Source organism: Leucopleurus acutus, assembly GCF_964270905.1.
Source record: "Leucopleurus acutus genome assembly, chromosome: 16".
Lineage (NCBI taxonomy): Eukaryota > Metazoa > Chordata > Mammalia > Artiodactyla > Delphinidae > Leucopleurus > Leucopleurus acutus.
In genome coordinates, this window is record NC_139158.1 from 19960561 (window position 1) to 19979307 (window position 18747).

Sequence of the window (18747 nt, forward strand, 5' to 3'; positions counted from 1 at the left end):
AAAATACACATCAAAGAGGATTCACCAGCTGTGATCAGCCAGTGGGAACTTCAACAGGACCCCACTAACAACCCTGGAACAGACCAGCAGGGACTGGACGAGGGTCAAAAATTCCGATCCATATTCAGCAAGTACAGGACACGTCAGCACCTGGGGCATTGGTTAGAGCACGGCACCACCACCTCACGATTGCTGTGGCCAGGACGCTGTCACTATGGCCTCCAAATACGGACAACTGTGCCCATTAGAAAAGGAGAGCAGGAACCCCTTCCGACTTTGAGATGCACAAAACCAACAGGGGGAAGATGGCCCTCCATGGGGCAGTAGGGCTGCCTGCCGTGCAGCTGACTCCAGCCGTAGCCCTCTCCCAAATATCTACAGGACCAGCACCCTCGATCCAACAAAGAAGAGCTCCAAAAAATACAAAAGGCTCCTTTCTCCCTTCATCTGGATGTGAAAGATTAGAACAGGGACACTCAACATTTCTGTGTTCATCCTTCTGTAGGGAGGGCATGTGGAAAACTCATTAAAATAAAGAGAAACGATGAGGAATCGGATTCCCATGAAATAGAACTGGTGCCAAAAGAGAGAAAATTCCAGAAAATATCTAACTCATATTTTCAGTGAGATCCAAGAGGTTGACGCATCTATGAAGCGGCAACAATCTGAGCTTAGGAAAGACTTTCAGAAGAAAAATATAATTAGTAAAGTTTAAAATCCACAGAAGACAGTAAACACTAGGATGGATGATTCAGAAAACAACTAGTGAATCAGTGGATAAACTAGAGAACTTTTTCTGGCAGTTGGCTTGATATTTATTATATTAATTAGAGTTGAATGGAATGCTTTATACACCACTAAGAAAAAATGCATATTACCAGAATTAACCTACAACATCAAAGAGGGGAATATTGCAACATATATTTCAGCAAAGATATAGTATTATCCTTCTTACATAAAAAGTTCTTCTAGGGCTTCCCTGGTGGCGCAGTAGTTGAGAGTCCACCTGCCAATGCAGGTGACACGGGTTCGTGCCCCGGTCCGGGAAGATCCCACATGCCGCGGAGCGGCTGAGCCCGTGAGCCATGGCCGCTGAGCCTGCGCGTCCGGAGCCTGTGCTCCGCAATGGGAGAGGCCACAACAGTGAGAGGCCCACGTACCGCGAAAAAAAAAAAAAGTTCTTCTAAATTAATAAGAAAATGATAGGCAAAACACTGGAAATAGTCACTTATAAATACAAAAAAAAGGCAAGATACAAATGAAAGCATTCAACATAATTAGTAACAAATGTATGTAAAATAATAATAAATATTTATATTATAAAATGAAAGTATATATAAAAACGTGTATCATATTATGTATGTATATTATGTAAATATGTATAATTAGTAACAAAATATGTATAGCCTTTGCATCATCTTTGAAATTTATAATACCAAATGTTGACAAGTGTGGGTGAAATGAAAAGTCTCACACAGCATTGGTGAGGATGTAAATTGACTGAAAAAAATTACAGAACATTATGGCAAATACTTGAATAATGCATATGGTCTCAAAGCCATTGATTCCAGGCTTACGAATTTATTAGGAAATAATTAAAGCCATGCCCAAAGGTTTCACTATAAGTATGTTTACTGTAGAATTATTTATATAGGTAAGCATCGCATATCTTACAATAAGAATATGATTATGTAAATTGAGGCTGATCTATAAGAATGGACTATATGAAGCTACTAAAAATGATGTTGCCTAAGATTACTGAATGATAGGGAAAAGGGTTCATAATGTATTGTTAGGTGAAAAATGCACACTGCCAAACAGTGTGGACAGTAAGTTTTCATTTTTGTTTCATACACACACACAGAAAAAAACTCTAAAAATGGTCAATAGTGATTATCTCTGGGCAATGGGATCCCGATAATATTTTGTTTGCTTATTTATATTTTTCTAATAATTATTCAATTAATAATAATGACTAACACTTACTGAGTGCTTACTATTTACCAGACACTGGGCACTTCACTTATTAACTAATTTAATGTCACAACAATCCTGTGACTTAATTACCACTATTATTTCCAAATGAGGAAAGAAGGCACAGAAAGGCAAAGTAACTTGCCCAGGGGTACACCGCTAGGAAGTGGTAGGACAGAAATTCTAACCCACAAAGTCTGATTCCAAAGCTTTAGTTATTTTTTGTGTGTGATAAGACCAAAACATGACTATTAGTAATAACAAAGGAAAGCTTAAAGAAATATGACTTTAAGGTAACAATGATTTAGGATAATCTGTTCAGCTGCAGAAAAAAAAGAATGAAATAGCAAAGGAAAAAAATAAAACCTTTAGAAACAGAAACACCATGACAAAAATGGAGAAATTAAGACCAAACGTGTTAAAACACTTCCGTATGGAAAAGAGGAAAACACTTTCAGAATAACGTTTTCTTTTTTCTTTTTGTTTTTTTTTAAATCCAACAACATGTCACTTTTTACACAAAGCCAGAGGACTTGGAAAGACTGAACATGGAAGCTTGGAAAAGGATCGACTAGGCAAGAGGTCCCTACAATTCTGCAACCAAAGTGGACAGGTTAATTCTCTCTGTGTGGGACAGTTTCTCCCTATATCTTCACATGGTCCATTCCCTCACCCCCATCAGGTCTTGGCTGTATGTCACCTCTTCAGAGAGTCCCTTCCTGAGCACGCTATTAGACCAGAATGTCACCGTCCCCTGGCAGTCCCTACCTGTTTCTTGCTTACTTTTCTCTATAGCATTCATCAGCATCAAACACTATTTTCTACTATTTTGTATCTCTAGTGACTAGAACGGAGTGGATACTCAATATATGTTTGAATAAAAGCCTACAATAAATGTGGAGGAGAGACAAGGAAGTTGTAAGGAGGACGAGGGAAAGGATGTGAGGGCCCAGTGATCCAGATTCTCTTTCTTGCTAAACCAGTTTGATTTTGATTGTCTTTCACTTGTAACTGAAAAAGCCCTGAGCAGGGACCATTCAGAAATGAGACAATTTCTCTTAAAGAGATAGGAGTGCCCCTAATGACTACTTCTCCCAAAGTTCTAGTGCCAAGGTGGGCCATCTCTTCTGACTCCTTTACTCAGATAACTGGGAAGGAAACAGTTGCCAAAGAGGACTTATCCAGCCTCTCTGATGGGAATATTGGGGAAGGATTTTTTGCCATTAGAAGGGAATAAAGCAAAAATGTCAGAACAAAGGAGATTTTGCAGCTGACTATGACAGCAACCTTCCAGCACTTTTGTGACCAGGCTTGGTAAGCAGTCCCAATGAAGAAGCATCTTCTTAAGCAGTCAAAATCCGACAGTGGATGACACATATCTTCTGGGTAAAGCGTGAGAGCCCTTTTAGTGCCCATGGGGCCTGTCAAGCCATATAATTGTGTAAAGTGGGGCAGCTGTAAAACAACAGGGACTGGTGAGGACTGTGGCAAATAGAAAATCCACATCCTGTCTAAAGGGGGTATTAACTATTCAACTGTCCTCATTTTTGCCCTCTAGGTCCAGATTTTTATGGGAAATGTCCTGATTTTTGAAAATATTGGCAACGAATTCTTTTTTCTTTTCTTTTTGTTTTTCTTTTTCCTTTTTTTTTTTTTTTTTGCATGAGGACTAAATAAAACTATCTGTGAGGCAGAACCAATCTACCAGCTTTCCCTTTGTGATTCTGCTTTAGCCTTTCACATTTAGGAGAAAAAGGGAAACATACTTGCTCCCACATTTTGATGGACCAAGCTGTACTGTTGCTTTCAAAGTGGAATTTCCCTTACCAGCCGTCAACACCAGCTTTCTGCAGCTCAGAAATCCCAAATGACAAAGATCCCATGAAGTCATTCCTGCTGGTCAGGTCCCAATCCCAAATCTCTACAGACAGTCTTCTGTCTTTGTCCGACTCTTTCAGCTGGCTGCAAGGAGAAAAAAAGAGAAGTCAGTGGAGGTTATGGTGATTTCTCAAGCGGATGAAATGTACAAGAGGACAAAGCCTGAAGGTAGGAATTTTTAAGGATTACAAGCTGTTGTAAGAAACATATTCAGTTTCCATCCCAGGCAAGCTCCCCAGGGAGGTAGAGCTTTTCCTGTTTTACAGCGGTTTAAACAGGTGGAGGGCCAAGGCCAGCTCTGACAGGGACAGTTCTAACTACTTCTGCTGCCTTATGTCCTAATAGGATCCATGATGTTCAGGAAATCCTACTGACACAGTCACTGTAAGAACTATGGATGTCAATCATATAACTGTGTGAGTGTTTGCACACATGCGGGTTGAGGATGAGGCTGAGGAAATGTATGAAGGAAAGAGTCTTGATGGTGTCAGTCTAGGGGAAATTATTCTAGGGCATGTCCTTGACTGAGGCTGAGATAGGCCCCCAGTTTTGCCCTGAGAGGGGAAAGAAGGAACGAGGCACCACAAGGAATCATGCTTTTGGCCCATGGCTCTTGAAGTCAGACTGTCTGTCGCTGAATCCTGCTCCATTTGTTGTGGGACATTGGCCTGTGTTTTAATCTCTTTAAGCCCCATTGGTAAAATGCGGATGAAATGACCAACGAAGCTAGATCACTTAATACAGTGCTCGTTATACATAGTACATGCTCAATAAATATCGGCTGATATATGTCATATTTGTTGGCCCAGATGCATCAAGAAGTGAACCCACATCATTGGAGCACTAGCCACGTAAAATCCTCCATGGCAGCTGGCAGAGAGCTCCCGGCAAGCTACAGGCCCAGCATTATCCACGCACCCAGCCCTAGAGAGGTCATCCCCACACCCTATGGGTTATGTCCCATGTTTGCCAAGACCCAGAGCTTCTCCCACAATTTGCCTTCACCTAGCAACACATCACACTATTTTCCATCCCACCCACTCTCCCACACCAGAGACATTCTCAGCAGTGTATAAAAAAAAATTCCAATTTTTACTTGGCTTGCAATGCAAAAATGCAGATGGAGGGAGGAAGGAAAGGAAGGAAGGAAGGAGGGAGGCAGGGAAGGAGCGAAGGAAAGAGAAGCTGGGAGAGGACCTCCCCAACCTCAGGTGGCCCACACAACCCAACCTGCACCACCCAGGCTGGGCTGCAATGATTTTAACTTACAATCTAAATGTCTCATTCCACTCCGGGTTGAGGGAGCACTTGATGGTTTTGGTCTTCTGCTTGCTCTCACTCTTGGGATCAGGAATCAGTTTCAGTTTCACGTAAGGATCTGACAAGCCATTAGGGTCCATAGGTACAAGGTTTTTAGCATCTCTTACTAAAAACAGAAAAAGCAGTTTTAGCATTAATAGCCCCAGAATATTTAAGCACCAGCTACTGATGGTTGTAGAACCTGTGAAAAGATCATTGGCATCACACTTACTTAACGGGAATTTTCATTTATTAACATCAACAGCTAAGAAGCGTACAAAGTGAGATAAACTGAAAAGATGTAGACTCTGCTCTATATTGGTTTAAAATTGATTTCTGACTTTCATACTGCTCTCCCCACTCTGCCCCCTAGATTAACTGTAAGTTCTCTAATCTTATTTTCCAAAAAGTCTACAAGAAAGATTGGTTTCTTCCATCTAGCATAATGCTTTCAAGGTTCAAACACATTGTACTTCATTTATGACTGAATAATACCCGCTTGAATGGATATATCAAATTTTGTTTATCCATTCAACAGTGGATCAATATTTGGGCCATTCCCACCTTTTGGCTATTGGGAATAGTGCTGCTATGGACATGTGTATACTCTGACACAAAAGGTCACATATTCTATGAATCCATTTATAGAAAACATCCAGAACAGGTAAATCCAAAGACACAGCAGACTAGTGGCTGCCAGGAGCTGGTGGGAGGTGGAATGGGGAGTTACTACCTAATGGTTATGGGGTTTCCTTTACAGGTGACAAAATTCCTCGGAACTAGATAGAAATGATGGTTGCACAACACTGCTCATGTACTAAATGCCACTGAATTGTACACTCTAAAGTGGTTAATTTTATGTTATGTGCATTTTACCTGAATTCAAAAAGAAAAAGCTAAAAGGCAAAGAGTTGCCCTGTAAACCAAAGTGCAACTATTTTCCATGTAGCGCCCATAACCAGTACCCAGACAGCCCACAGAGAGAAAAAGAGCAGCATTACCATTAGGCTCCACCTTCAACCAACACCACCCTGGGTAAAGGAGGCTTAGAGAGGGGAAAGGAAGCAGAGGTCAGCAGTGCAGATGCAACTGGGAATAGGGAGGATAAGGTAGAATAAGACATCAACCTGGAGAAATGGGAAGAAGTTAATTAGGAGTCAGTTCAAACGGTAATGCAGGCAGCCAAGGGAAGGAATGTATTAGCAGACTCAATCTGCTAATCAGACTGTCTGCGAGAAGGCTAGTAGATAATGACTCCTACCAGGAATGCAAAGACGGTTCAACCTTAGAAATCTATTATTAAAATATTCATCATATTTACAGGTCAAAGGAGAAAACCATAGGATCACTGCAATTAGCTAGAAGTAACGGGAAATTTTCTTCACAGGATAAAGGATATCTGAAATAATAGACACCAAAGTTAATGATAAATGCAGTCCCATTAAAGTCAGGAATAAGACAAAGATACCCATTACCACAGCCATCATTCAACATCTTTTCTAAGTATTGCATACGTGTAATAAGATAACAGAAACAGAAATGTAGGGGTAAAGCATCCCCCATTCCCTGCAACCTTTGCTTCCACCCCCATCACCTCCTACCTGCTGCTTATCATCCAGCAATTACACTACTTTCTCTTTTTTTTGTGCTACGTGGGCCTCTCACTGTTGCGGCCTCTCCCGTTGCGGAGCACAGGCTCCGGACGCGCAGGCTCAGCGGCCATGGCTCACGGGCCCAGCCGCTCCGCGGCATGTGGGATCTTCCCGGACCGGGGCACGAACCCGTGTCCCCTGCATCGGCAGGCGGACTCTCAACCACTGCGCCACCAGGGAAGCCCTACACTACTTTCTTAAACTCAGTTTCATGTACCCCACGATCTTATGCCACTTCCCATTTTCCAGCTCATTAACTCTAGTACCCCACTGCTACAGGCCTTTCATCACCAATCAGTCTACCGAGCACAGTATGTTTTCTCTTTCTCCCCATTCCCTCTTGCCTTTACTCCATTCACCCCCAGTTTAGAGTTTTGGGTGCATTATAATCACTCCCTGAAAGTACTGTCAACTCCCTTACTCCTCTTTCTTTCCATTTTATCTGACAAACACAGCCTTAGTTAAATTCAAATATTTTCCCTTTATTTTCCTACATGCAAGCAGCTAACCACTGCTAGGGATGGGAGTCAGGGGAGGCTCACTTGTCTAAGATCATATAGCTAGTAAAGGGTTGAGACTGAATAAATGAAATGAGGAAAGGGCTGGGTGGACTGTCTGAGGAGTGACAAGGGACCCCGGGACGCAAGTTGTAACTTATTCTGCATTGACACTGTTCTGCACTCTAGTACATGGCCCTTTCTTCCATTTATCCACGGGTTGAATTCATGTTCCACCTCAGCTTGCAAGTTGTATCTCATTTTTGCACCAAAAGCAAGAATTTTTCCTCTTTGATTTGGTTAAGCTCAATAAGCAGGTCCCCGGGGCTTCCCTGGTGGCGCAGCGGTTGAGAATCTGCCTGCTAATGCAGGGCACACAGGTTCGAGCCCTGGTCTGGGAGGATCCCACATGCCGCAGAGTGGCTGGGCCCGTGAGCCATAACTACTGAGCCTGCGCGTCTGGAGCCTGTGCTCCGCAACAGGAGAGGCCGCGATAGTGAGAGGCACGCGCACCGCGATGAAGAGTGGCCCCCGCTTGCCACAACTAGAGAAAGCCCTCGCACAGAATCGAAGACGCAACATGGCAAAAATTAATTAATTAATTAATAAACTCCTACCCCCAACATCTTATTTAAATAAATAAATAAGCAGGTCCCTAATGTGTTAGGCATTCTGCTAGGTACTGGTGACAGGGGGGCCAACATAAGATGTTGATCCTGTCCCCAAGGGATATATGAAACCAAATTTATTCAAAGTATAGTTGATTTCTAATGAGACAGTAGCCAGGTCATATAGTGTAGTGGATACAGGGCTATAAGGTGCCAGGGTCTGCATCTTGCCTAGTAGGTGTTTCACATTTTTAAACCTCAAATTCTTGATCAGTGAAATGGAGATAATACATGCCTCATTGGGTTATTTTAAGAGTACAGTCAGACAAGGAATATACATGTTTAGCACAGAACCTGGCACCTAGGGAACAGTCAATAAATGCTAGCTATATTATTGTTATTTCACTGTTCTTAAAATTCATATGCAGTGCCCCTTGTGCCACATTTGTCTATTTTTATTATGAAGACTTAATCATTTCCAAACAGACTGATATTAAACAGAACCACTTGTGGTTTTCCTTCTTGAGAATAATGCATCCGACTTTTCCATTTGAACCCTTCTAGAGGAATGCTCCTCAACCGTCAGCGTGGATAAGGGTCACCTGGAGGACTCGCGAGACACGTATTCCCACAGATAGATTCTGATTCAGTGAGTCTGGAGTGACACCTGCTCATTTGTTTCTCTATCAAGTTCCCAGGTTATGCTGATGCGCTAGCCCACAGAGCACACATTAGGTAAAACTTTCCCAGAGGATATAATTTCTTAATATCCCCATGCATTTCCCCCATGGAATACAATCTCCAACTGTTACTTTCATTTATTGAGCCTTCCAAGGAAGCAGGTGCCAGTTTCTAGGCTGGGATCTTGGAATGACACATCTATCACTCTAGGGAGCTGCATAAAAACATGGTTTGAGATGCTCTGAAGTGCAAGAAACTTGTCTGTCTGGTTGATTGGCAACACATATGCAAGTGGAAACAGCGTCTTTCTTCAAAGACCACGCTCCCTCCCCTGTCTTATGAACTGACACCACAGGTCAATCACCAGGACATTCCTCTATTTAAGTTTGCAAACTCACAGCTCTTTCAGAGTGCTCTTTGCAGGACAAGTGTATGTTGTATTCTTGAGCCAATCTCATAACTAATGGTTTAAGAATGACCTCTCCCTGGGCATCTACTTCCCCTGAACCAAACATTCCTAACTGAGGCATGACTCCATCTTTCCCCCAACCCTTATAGAACCCTTTCTTCTACTTCTGTCCTTTCGGGTCTCTCCTCTACCAAAGGGGCCAAAAATTTCTGTGGAAAGGTACGGAACAGAATTGATTCTGGGACTGTTCATATCTCCAAGAGCTCTGGCTCCTAGAGCCACTGTATCATGAGCAGTTGACAGTAGCTGCAGGCTAAGATCCAAACGCCTGTCCCTCCTGAAGCTTTTCAAAGTACAGTCATGTTTCCCAGCAGCAAGAGAGCTGCATATGTATCGAGAAAGCAAATCTCTCTAGACCACACTTGGCGAGACTGACTTTGATTTTTCTTGATAAATGTTTCTTTACTATCTTTGTTGAAATTCAGCCAGCCCAGATGGTACAAAATGCTTCACACAAAGCAGAAATAGCAACCTTCCCCCCTGGTGGAAGTCTGCTAAGTGCACAGGAGAAAAGTGTCCCAATCAAGAGAACATTGCTTGCCTTGGAAGTGAAGCTGGCTGGGGGGTAAGATCTGGCTGTTTCCATCAAAGGGCCTTCAGAGCAAATGAGGCCTCTGCATCCTGGTGCAAGTTACCTAACACGGTGCTGAATCCATAAAAGACAGCACTACTGGTAACTATTTTCCTAAGAATCGTTCTTCACCAAGAACTTTCCTAGTCTTTTTTTTTGAACCAACTATTGGAAAGTCTGAATAACTGTGTTGCTTTATAGCCATTATCTTACAGTGTGTGAACCAGGAGCTTCTCTTTATTAACTCCTTTTGAAGGTCCTTTCTTCAACATCACGAGTCCTCATTTGTCCTCACTACATGTCCTCAGAACAGTTATTCAAAGCAACACACACCAACATTAAGTTATGTTTGAGGATGTTGGCAATGACAAAAAGTAGGAAATAATCTGAGTGCCCATCCACAGGGGAAAGGGTAAATAATCGACAGCATATTCACACTGTGAAATACGAGGTACATGTCAATAACACTGGGCTATCTACATGCACTAACACGTTGAAGAAAACAGCAAGATGAAGATAGACGATTACAGTATAATGCTTCTTTATTTAAGAAAAAGGTCTGAGGACATCAGTGGTTCCATTGATGAACTCTGGATCGGGACTGTGAATTAGATAATAGCATTGGGTCAATGTGTTACATTTCCTGAGTTGGATAACTATACGTATGCAAGAGAATGTCCTTGTTCTTGGGAAATACACACTGAAGTATTTAGGGGCAAATGAGAACCATGACTCCAACTATTCTCAGATGGCTGGGAAAAAATATACAAACACAGGGCTTCCCTGGTGGCGCAGTGGTTGAGAGTCCGCCTGCCGATGCAGGGGACATGGGTTCGTGCCCCGGTCCGGGAAGATCCCACGTGCCGCGGAGCGGCTGGGCTCATGAGACATGGCCGCTGAGCCTGCGCGTCCGGAGCCTGTGCTCCGCAACGGGAGAGGCCACAGCAGTGAGAGGCCCGCGTACCGCAAAAAAAAAAAAAAAAAAAAAAAAAAAAAATATATATATATATATATATATATATATACACACACATATAAAAATATTTAACAGAGAGAATGATAAACCAAATGTAGCAAGATATGAACAAGTGGTAAATCAAATCAGGTAAAGAGCATACAGATATTCCTTGTACTGTTCTTGCAACTTTTCTGTAACTTTGAGATTATGTCAAAATAAAAAGTTTTAATAAACAAGGCCCTCCAAATCTTCAAGAGACAAGTATAATAAAATAAATTTTCTACAAGGTCATATATGAATGTAAATATATAGAAAAGAGTCTGGAAGGATAAACCCAAAATTGGCTTGAAGTAACGGTTACATCTGTGGAAGAGGCAAAGGAATCTGGTTTGGGGGCTGTGGGCAAAAGAGACGTCAGCCTTAACTGTCATATTCTGAATTTATTACAAAGAGAATGCATTCTTGTATTAACTGTGTTATTAAAACTTAGTTTAAAAAACAATTCGGTTGTGGTGCATCTACAGCCTCCAAGAATCCATTGTCTGGCCTTCAGAGACCCGCACCCTGTTCCCCAGAGACTTTTTAGAGCAACTAGGTCTGCAAAGATCATGGTTTGAATCCCTGAGCCCTTGGTGAACAATGCACAGACCCAGATCAGCTGGATGCCCCCAGCACATATCCCAGAATCAAAGCAGGGTTGGAGGAAAGAGGCTAAACAGGTGAAAAATTTCAGAACCATCCACCTATTCTAGCTCTCCTGCTCTGCATCCCCCTCCTTCCATTCCAGTGACCTCCAGATGGATGACAGTTCACTGGACCTTTGGTCAACCCCAAATCCCTCCACACTGCCCTGCTACACCTTCTTAAGTTGCAAGCTTCTTCAGCCCTCTACTCCTAGATCCGCATCCTTTTGATTCCTGTTCACTTATTACTTCTTCTAACCTCAGGGTTCTCTGATGCTACAGCTTTGGGGAGCCATGGATCCATCAGAATCCCCTTCCAGTCATCTTAACTGGCCATCCCTGGCCTCATCTGATGGAATCTGATTACGAAGTAAGCAAACCTGGGGTCTTTGGGCAGCCCACATGCAGCATCTAAGGCATCCCAAGCACATCGTGGCCAAAGGCTCCTAGAACAGCTGGCTTCCCGTCACTGCTGGCAATGGTACAGTTATCACACATCCATTTATTTGTGTTGAGACAGACTTCCAGCTGGGACCATCACAGTGTCTGTCTGGAAGACAGTCTGTCAAGCCAAGGCAAGTGAAATGATGATGGGGGAGCTAATGCAGGTGAATCAGGACCCAAGTTAGCAATAGTTCGACTCTGGAGTCACACACACCTTCAGGTCTGAATCCTGCCTCTGCCTTTACTCTCACTAACTGGGTGCCCTTAAGTAAAAAGACTTCTCTGAGCCTGAGTTCCCCTGTCTTCGAAACGCTGATAAAGTCACATACAACTCAAAGGGATGTGCGATAATTATAGGATGGCCATCCATGCCAGTTTACCCAGAGCAGCCTCAGTCTCTATCTGTTGTCCTTTTACTCTCAAGAGAGTCCAGTTTGGACAATAAATTATATGGTTTCCCTAATTATAGAGGATAACGGTGTTGAAGTATAGTGTAAAGCACATGGCAGAGGTTCAACAAACGTTGATTTCCTTTCTCCTTTGAGAGAATTTAGATCAAATTATATAACTATTAAGATCCATTTCAAGGTTAAAAGAGCATCTCTCCAATGTGATTTTCATATAAATGAACCTAGAGGAGGTAGTCAGAGAATGATAGATGATCTGAAGCCAAATGTGATAGATCCCTTCCTTCTTCTTCTATTATGGCTTCCTCTCCACCCCAATGCAGCCACCTGGAGTCTCACCTGGAATGGCTCTTCCTCTGAACTCCCCAATAACCTTTTATCCTTTTAATCCCCTGCTCCCTTTACACCAATTTTTTTTTTAACCTCATTAAACCCTCAGATCCCTCAACTCTTTCCTTTCCTCCAGTCCATCAGTGTGCGCCTGAGTTATTACTTTTTTCCTAACCCTACCGATATGGAAAGCCCTCCAATCACTTCTGGCCACAGGCTTAAATATTTTGTCTTTTCAACAACATCCTGTCTGCATACCTCAGACCATCAGTGATATATGGCTTAGAGAGTGCCCCTGGAGAAAGTGGGGGCGTGATGCATGGCCCACTCAGGGTCTCCAACCACACCTTGGCCCTCCACACCACCTGTCAACCCTACTGGGTGTGCCCAGTCAACCCCCCTCTCATTCTCGACAGAAGCAATTTCAAGACCTCATATTTTAAGGCTCCCACCTGATTCCCGCTCCATCTTGTTCATCGGAGGATCTTCTGTATTATGTTTGTGTCATGAATTTCTAGTTCTATTAGGTTTTCATCAGAAAATGTGGGCTGAGCCATTTCTGGGGCATTTTGTGAAGAATTTCATAAGGTTTGCATTGCAAGCTAACATAGCACCAATTTTGTGCATACTAGGGAAAAAGGTATTTCTCTTATGGAAGGGTTCAGGCTTCAAGATAGAGGTATTGGACACTCACTTTAATTATATTATTTAAGTTACCTATATCCATGTTTTTTTATCTGTTTTATCTGTCAAAGACTGACAAAGTATGTTTTAAAACCCTCCTGTGATGGTATTTCTATAAATTTCTCCTTTCATTTCTAGCAGTTTTTGCTTTTATGTATTTTGACCCTGTGTGACTTGAGACTCATGACTATTTTTTGGTCTTGGATTTTATGTTTCATTCTTAAAAAATTCTTTTTATGCAGGTTATTATTTGTTTGTCTGGAACTCTACTCTCAATATAGGTGTTTTTCCATTTAGCTGGTCTTTTCTCCAGGAACATCTGATTCCATTTACCTGTGGATCAATGCTGTTTATCCTCTACATCTTTTTTTTTTTTTCATGATTGTAGTCATTTCTTTGTCCCTTTTCCCTGCCACCTGGAAGTACTCCTTAAGCTTGTTTCCATATTACTGATAATATTTTCTGCAGTTGGCATTCCTCTATTTACTGTTTCTATGCATTTTAATTTACTTTATTTTTTACATTACTTTTTATTATCGTAACATGAGCTCCTCCTTGCTCACACCTTCCCCTGAGCCAGCTCCTCTTTCATCTCAGGCTATTGCCTTACCTTCTGTCCTCCCCTGCTCTCAGTGTCTCTCTCTCTTCCTCCCTCCCTCCCACCCTCCTTTCCTCTCCTTATCTTTTATCTGTTTATTTTCTGCCTATGGCATTTAATTTTTTAAATTAAATACAGCATACAGTAATACTGACTTTTTTATTTTGGTGTATAGTTTTCTGAATTTTGACACATGTATAGATTCATGTAACCACCACACTACCAGGATACAGAACAACTCTATCATTCCAGAAAAAACCCCTTGTGCTGCTGCTTCGCAGTTACCAACTGCCCCCTCCCTCAGCCCCTAGCAATCGATGATCTATTTCTCATTTACTACAGTTTTATCTTTTTAAGAATGGTATATCCATGGACTCATACAGTATGAAACCTTCTGAGATTGGCTTCTCTAACTCAGCAAAATTCCTTTGAGAGTGAGCCAAGTTGTACGTATGAACAGTTAATTCCCTTCTATTGATGAGGAATATTCCACTGTATGGACGTACCACAGTTAGTTTATCCATTCACCTGTTCAAGGACATTTAAGTGGTCTTTAGTTTTTGTTGATTATGATAGAGCTGTGCAACTATTCATGTTTTTGTATGAACAAAAATTTTCATTTCTCTAGGGTAAATTCCTAGGAGTCAGATCATTAAGTCATATGGTAAGTGTATGTATACAATACATACATACATATATATATGTCAAAAGGTTTTCCAGAGTGACTGTACCATTTTGCCTTCCCACTAGCAATGAATGAAAGTTCCTCTCACTCTGTATCCTGCCAGCGCACTGTATTCACAGTATTTATTATCGTTATCATTTTAGCCATTCTAATACGTGTACAGTGGTATTTCACTGTGGCTTTAATTTGTATTTCCCTAATTTCTAGTGATACTGAATATCTTTTTGCGAATGAATTTGCCATGTTTATATCGTCTTTGGTGGTGTGTTGGTTTGAGTCTTTGGACCATCTTTTTCGTGGGGTTGTTTTCATACTTATGACTCTGAGAGTTCTTTACTCTGGATTCAGGTCCTTTGTCAGATGTGTGATTTGCAAATATTTTCTTCCAGTTTGTAGCTTGTCTTTTCATTCTATAAGTGTCTTTTGCAGAGCATACTTTTTAAAAAATTTTAATAAGGTCCAAATAATCATTTTTTTCTTTTATGAGTCATGTTTTTAGTGCCATGTTTGAGAATTCTTTGTTTAACTCCAGGTCATAAAAATGTTCTCCTGTTTCTACCTTTATATTTTACATTCAGATCTATAATCCATTTTGAGTTAATTCTTATAGAAGGTATGAAGTAGAAGGTGAGGCTCATTTTGTTTGCATACGGATGCCCAATCTTTCCAACATCACTTGCTGAAAGACTGGATAGTCTTTCCATTTCTTTGTTTTTATACTGAAAAAAAAAAAATCAATGGGCCATATTTGTGTGGGTATATATCTGGACTCTCTATTCTGTTCCAGTCATTTATTTATCTATCCCTTTACCAAAATCACACTGCCTGATTACTGAAGCTTTACATAGTTAAGTCTTAAGATTGAGTACTATGATTCTGCCAGCTTTATTCTTCACCTTAAAAATTGTTTTGGCCCTTCTAGTTCTTTGGCCTTTCCATTAAATTTTAGAATCACCTTGTCTATATCAATAAAAAAAATCCTGCTGAGATTTTGATTGGAAATTCATTACGTCTGCAGATCAATCTGAAGAATTGACAACTTTACTGTATGCTGAGTCTTCAAACATGGTATGTCTTTTCATATATTTAGGTATTCTTTGATTTCATGCAGTGTTTTATAATTTTCAGCATACAGATCCTAGACATGTTTTGTTAGATTTATAACAAAATATTTCATTTGTTTTGAAGTTATTGTAAATGGTGTTTTTAAAATTTTAGTTTCTAATTGTTAACGGTTGATATATAAAAATACAAATGATTTTTATGTGTTCACCTTATATCTTGCAATTTAACTCATTAGTTCTTGGAGGCTTTTTGGTAGATTCTTTTGGATTTTCTACATAGACCATCATTTTCTAGGTACAGAGACAGTTTTGTTTTTTCCCCTCCAATCTGTATTTCTCAACCTGTTTTTCCAATCTTTTGTTTATTTTTATTCTCTTACTACACCAGCTAGATCTTCCAGTATGATGCTGAATAGAGTGGGTGAGGGTGGACATCCTTGTCTTGTTTCATAGCTTAGGGGGAAAGCATGCTGTCTTTCATTATTAAGTACCTTGTAGACTTTTCTCTAGATGTCCTTTATAACATCAAGAAAGCTTCCTTCCATTTCTACTCTGCTGAGAACTTTTATCATAAATGGATATTAAATCTTGTCAAGTGCTTCTTCTTTCTTTAGATTATGAACATAGTGGAATACATTAATTGATTTTTTAATTATTGAACCAGCCTTGCATTCCCAGGATAAAATTTACTTGGTTGGGGTGTATTATTCTTTTTACATATTTCTGGGTTTGATTTCCTAATATTTTGTTGAAGATTTTTGTATTTATGGTCATAAGGGATAACTGTAGTTTTCTTGTACTGTTTTTGTCTGACTTTGGTATCGGGGTAATGCTATCCTCATAAAATAAGTTAGGAAGTGTTCCCTACTCTTCTGTTTTCTAGAAGAATCCGTGTCATTTCCTTTTTAAATGTCTGGTAGAATTCCACAATATAAATCTCATTCCAAGCACTTCTTTATCTGGACTCCACAAATTCTGATGTGTTGCATTTTCATTTCTTTCATGGGTTCAAAATATTTTCTAATTTTCCTTGAGATTTCCTCTTTGAACCACAGAATAAGTAGAAGTTTGCTTTTTAATTTCCACATTTTTCCAGGGGCCCTACTCTCATGATTTTAATTTCTACCTAAAAGCTCTTTACTGAGCTTTATAACAGAACACACAACTGTCTACCATATATCTGGTACTGGATATCCCATAAGTACATCAACCCAAAGCATGTCCAAGAATACTCACTCTCATGAAATAAGTCAGAAAGAGAAAAATAAATACCGTATGCTAACACACATATATGGAATCTAAAAAAAAAAAAAAAAAGTGGTTCTGAAGAACCTAGGGGTAGGACAGGAATAAAGACACAGATGTCGAGAATGGACTTGACGTGGGGAGGGGGAAGGGTAAGCTGGGACGAAGTGAGAGAGTGGCATGGACATATATACACTACCAAATGTAAAATAGCTAGCTAGCTTGTGGGAAGCAGCCACATAGCACAGGGAGATCAGCTCGGTGCTTTGTGTCCACCTAGAGGGGTGGGACAGGGAGGGTGGGAGGGAGATGCAAGAAGGAGGGGATATGGGGATATATGTATATGTATAGCTGATTTACTTTGTTATAAAGCAGAAACTAACACCCCATTGTAAAGCAATTATACTCCAATAAAGATGTTAAAAAAGAGAGAAAACTTTCATGTGAACCAGTAAAAAGGAAGAAATGAAGTTTTTTAAACATTCTTTTCTAAAAAAAAAAAAAAAAATACTTCCTCCGTGTCATTATCCCCCATCCCCCACCCACCTACCAGCATACAGAGCAGAGCATACGTGCTTCCCCTCTTTCAATGCCATCCTTGATGAGTGCTTAACCATTCACCCAACTGTGGTGAGAAATCTGGAAATCACCTTGGTCGCCTCCCCTCGGTAAAATCTTTGACTGTGTACTATTCATTCTGCCTCTTCATCATTTTATGTACCTGAGCCCTTCTTACTATCCACACTGTTACCACCTTAACAATAATAATTGTGTCATAGGGTTATGTGATTACTAAGTTATATCTGAAGCCTGTAAAGTGCCTCGTATTGTCCTTGGCAGGTAATGAGTGATGGGTAAACAGCAGTTGCACATGGTTGTTGTCTGCGCATTCCTTTTTTCTCTCCTAGCTGGTTTCTCCCCTACAGTCTCGCTCCTTTCTGCGCTTCCTCCACGCCCCTACATCAAAGAGATCTTTCAAAACCTCAAGTCTGATTACAAGCTCTCTAAACAAAACGCTTCATAGTTTTAGAAAATCTATTAACATTATTCACTATAAAACTAGGTCAAAGGAGAAAAAACATGCAATTATCTCAAAAAATGACAAAAAAGACAAGTGACAAAATTTAATAAATCATTCTTTCTTTTAACCCTTAGAAAAATAGGAAGAGATACATGTTTTTCTTGGTGTGATAAATGTATCAAAGGCTTTCATCGCGCTTACTGGTGAAACTCTAGAGGCATTTCTAGTTCCCTTAAGGCCACAAGCAAATTAAAAATGCCTAATCACCACTATAATTTAACATCATTCTGGAAGTACCAACCAATACAATTACATAAAAGAAAAATACTAAGAGGCTTAGATGTTGGAAAAGAGAAGACAAAATTAGCTTGTATTGTCTCAACTGTATCTTAGAGAAATTCTTCAGTGGTTCTGGCAAGCGATTGACACTCTCTGGTTTGCAGCCCTGATAAATTTTTCCCTTTTTTAATCTCTTAGTCACTCAGTGGGAATTTGGAAGAAGGAGAAGTTAAATATATGGTCTCAGTTGAGCATGAATTACTTTTTTAATTTTAAAAAGTTACTCTAGGGCTTCCCTGGTGGTACAGTGGTTAAGAATCCGCCTGCCAACTCAGGGGACACAGGTTCAAGCCCTGGTCTGGGAAGATCCCACATGCCGCGGAGCAACTAAGCCCGTGCACCACAACCACTGAAGCCCGCGTGCCTAGAGCCCATGCTCTGAAACAAGAGAAGCCACCGCAATGAGAAGCCCGCGCACCGCAACGAAGAGTAGCCCCCGCTCGCCGCAACTAGAGAAAGCCCGCGTGTAGCAATGAAGACCCAACGCAGCCAAAAATAAATAAAAATAAAATAAATAAATTTATTTTTAAAAAATAATTTTAAAAAAATTAAAAAGTTACTCTAAATCTGGGAGAAAAAATACTTTGCTTAATGGGAGGCCAGTCTTGTGCACAATTACGCTCAACAAACTTGAACTGGATACACTTGGATGCCCCAAGA

The 18747-nt window shown here is 40.7% G+C and overlaps 1 protein-coding gene across 2 annotated transcripts in view; it reads right to left on the reverse strand.

Annotated features, from left to right (window-relative positions):
- Positions 1 to 18747, reverse strand: part of PRKCB (protein kinase C beta) — a gene marked incomplete at both ends in the record, with an annotated part of 312013 nt that overhangs the window by 90654 nt on the left and 202612 nt on the right. For both annotated transcript variants that reach the window (XM_082856532.1, XM_082856531.1), the window contains 2 exons: positions 3802 to 3936; positions 5122 to 5278. In XM_082856532.1, the coding sequence (XP_082712658.1) occupies positions 3802 to 3936; positions 5122 to 5278 (292 nt within the window). The remainder of the gene's footprint in view (positions 1 to 3801; positions 3937 to 5121; positions 5279 to 18747) is intronic.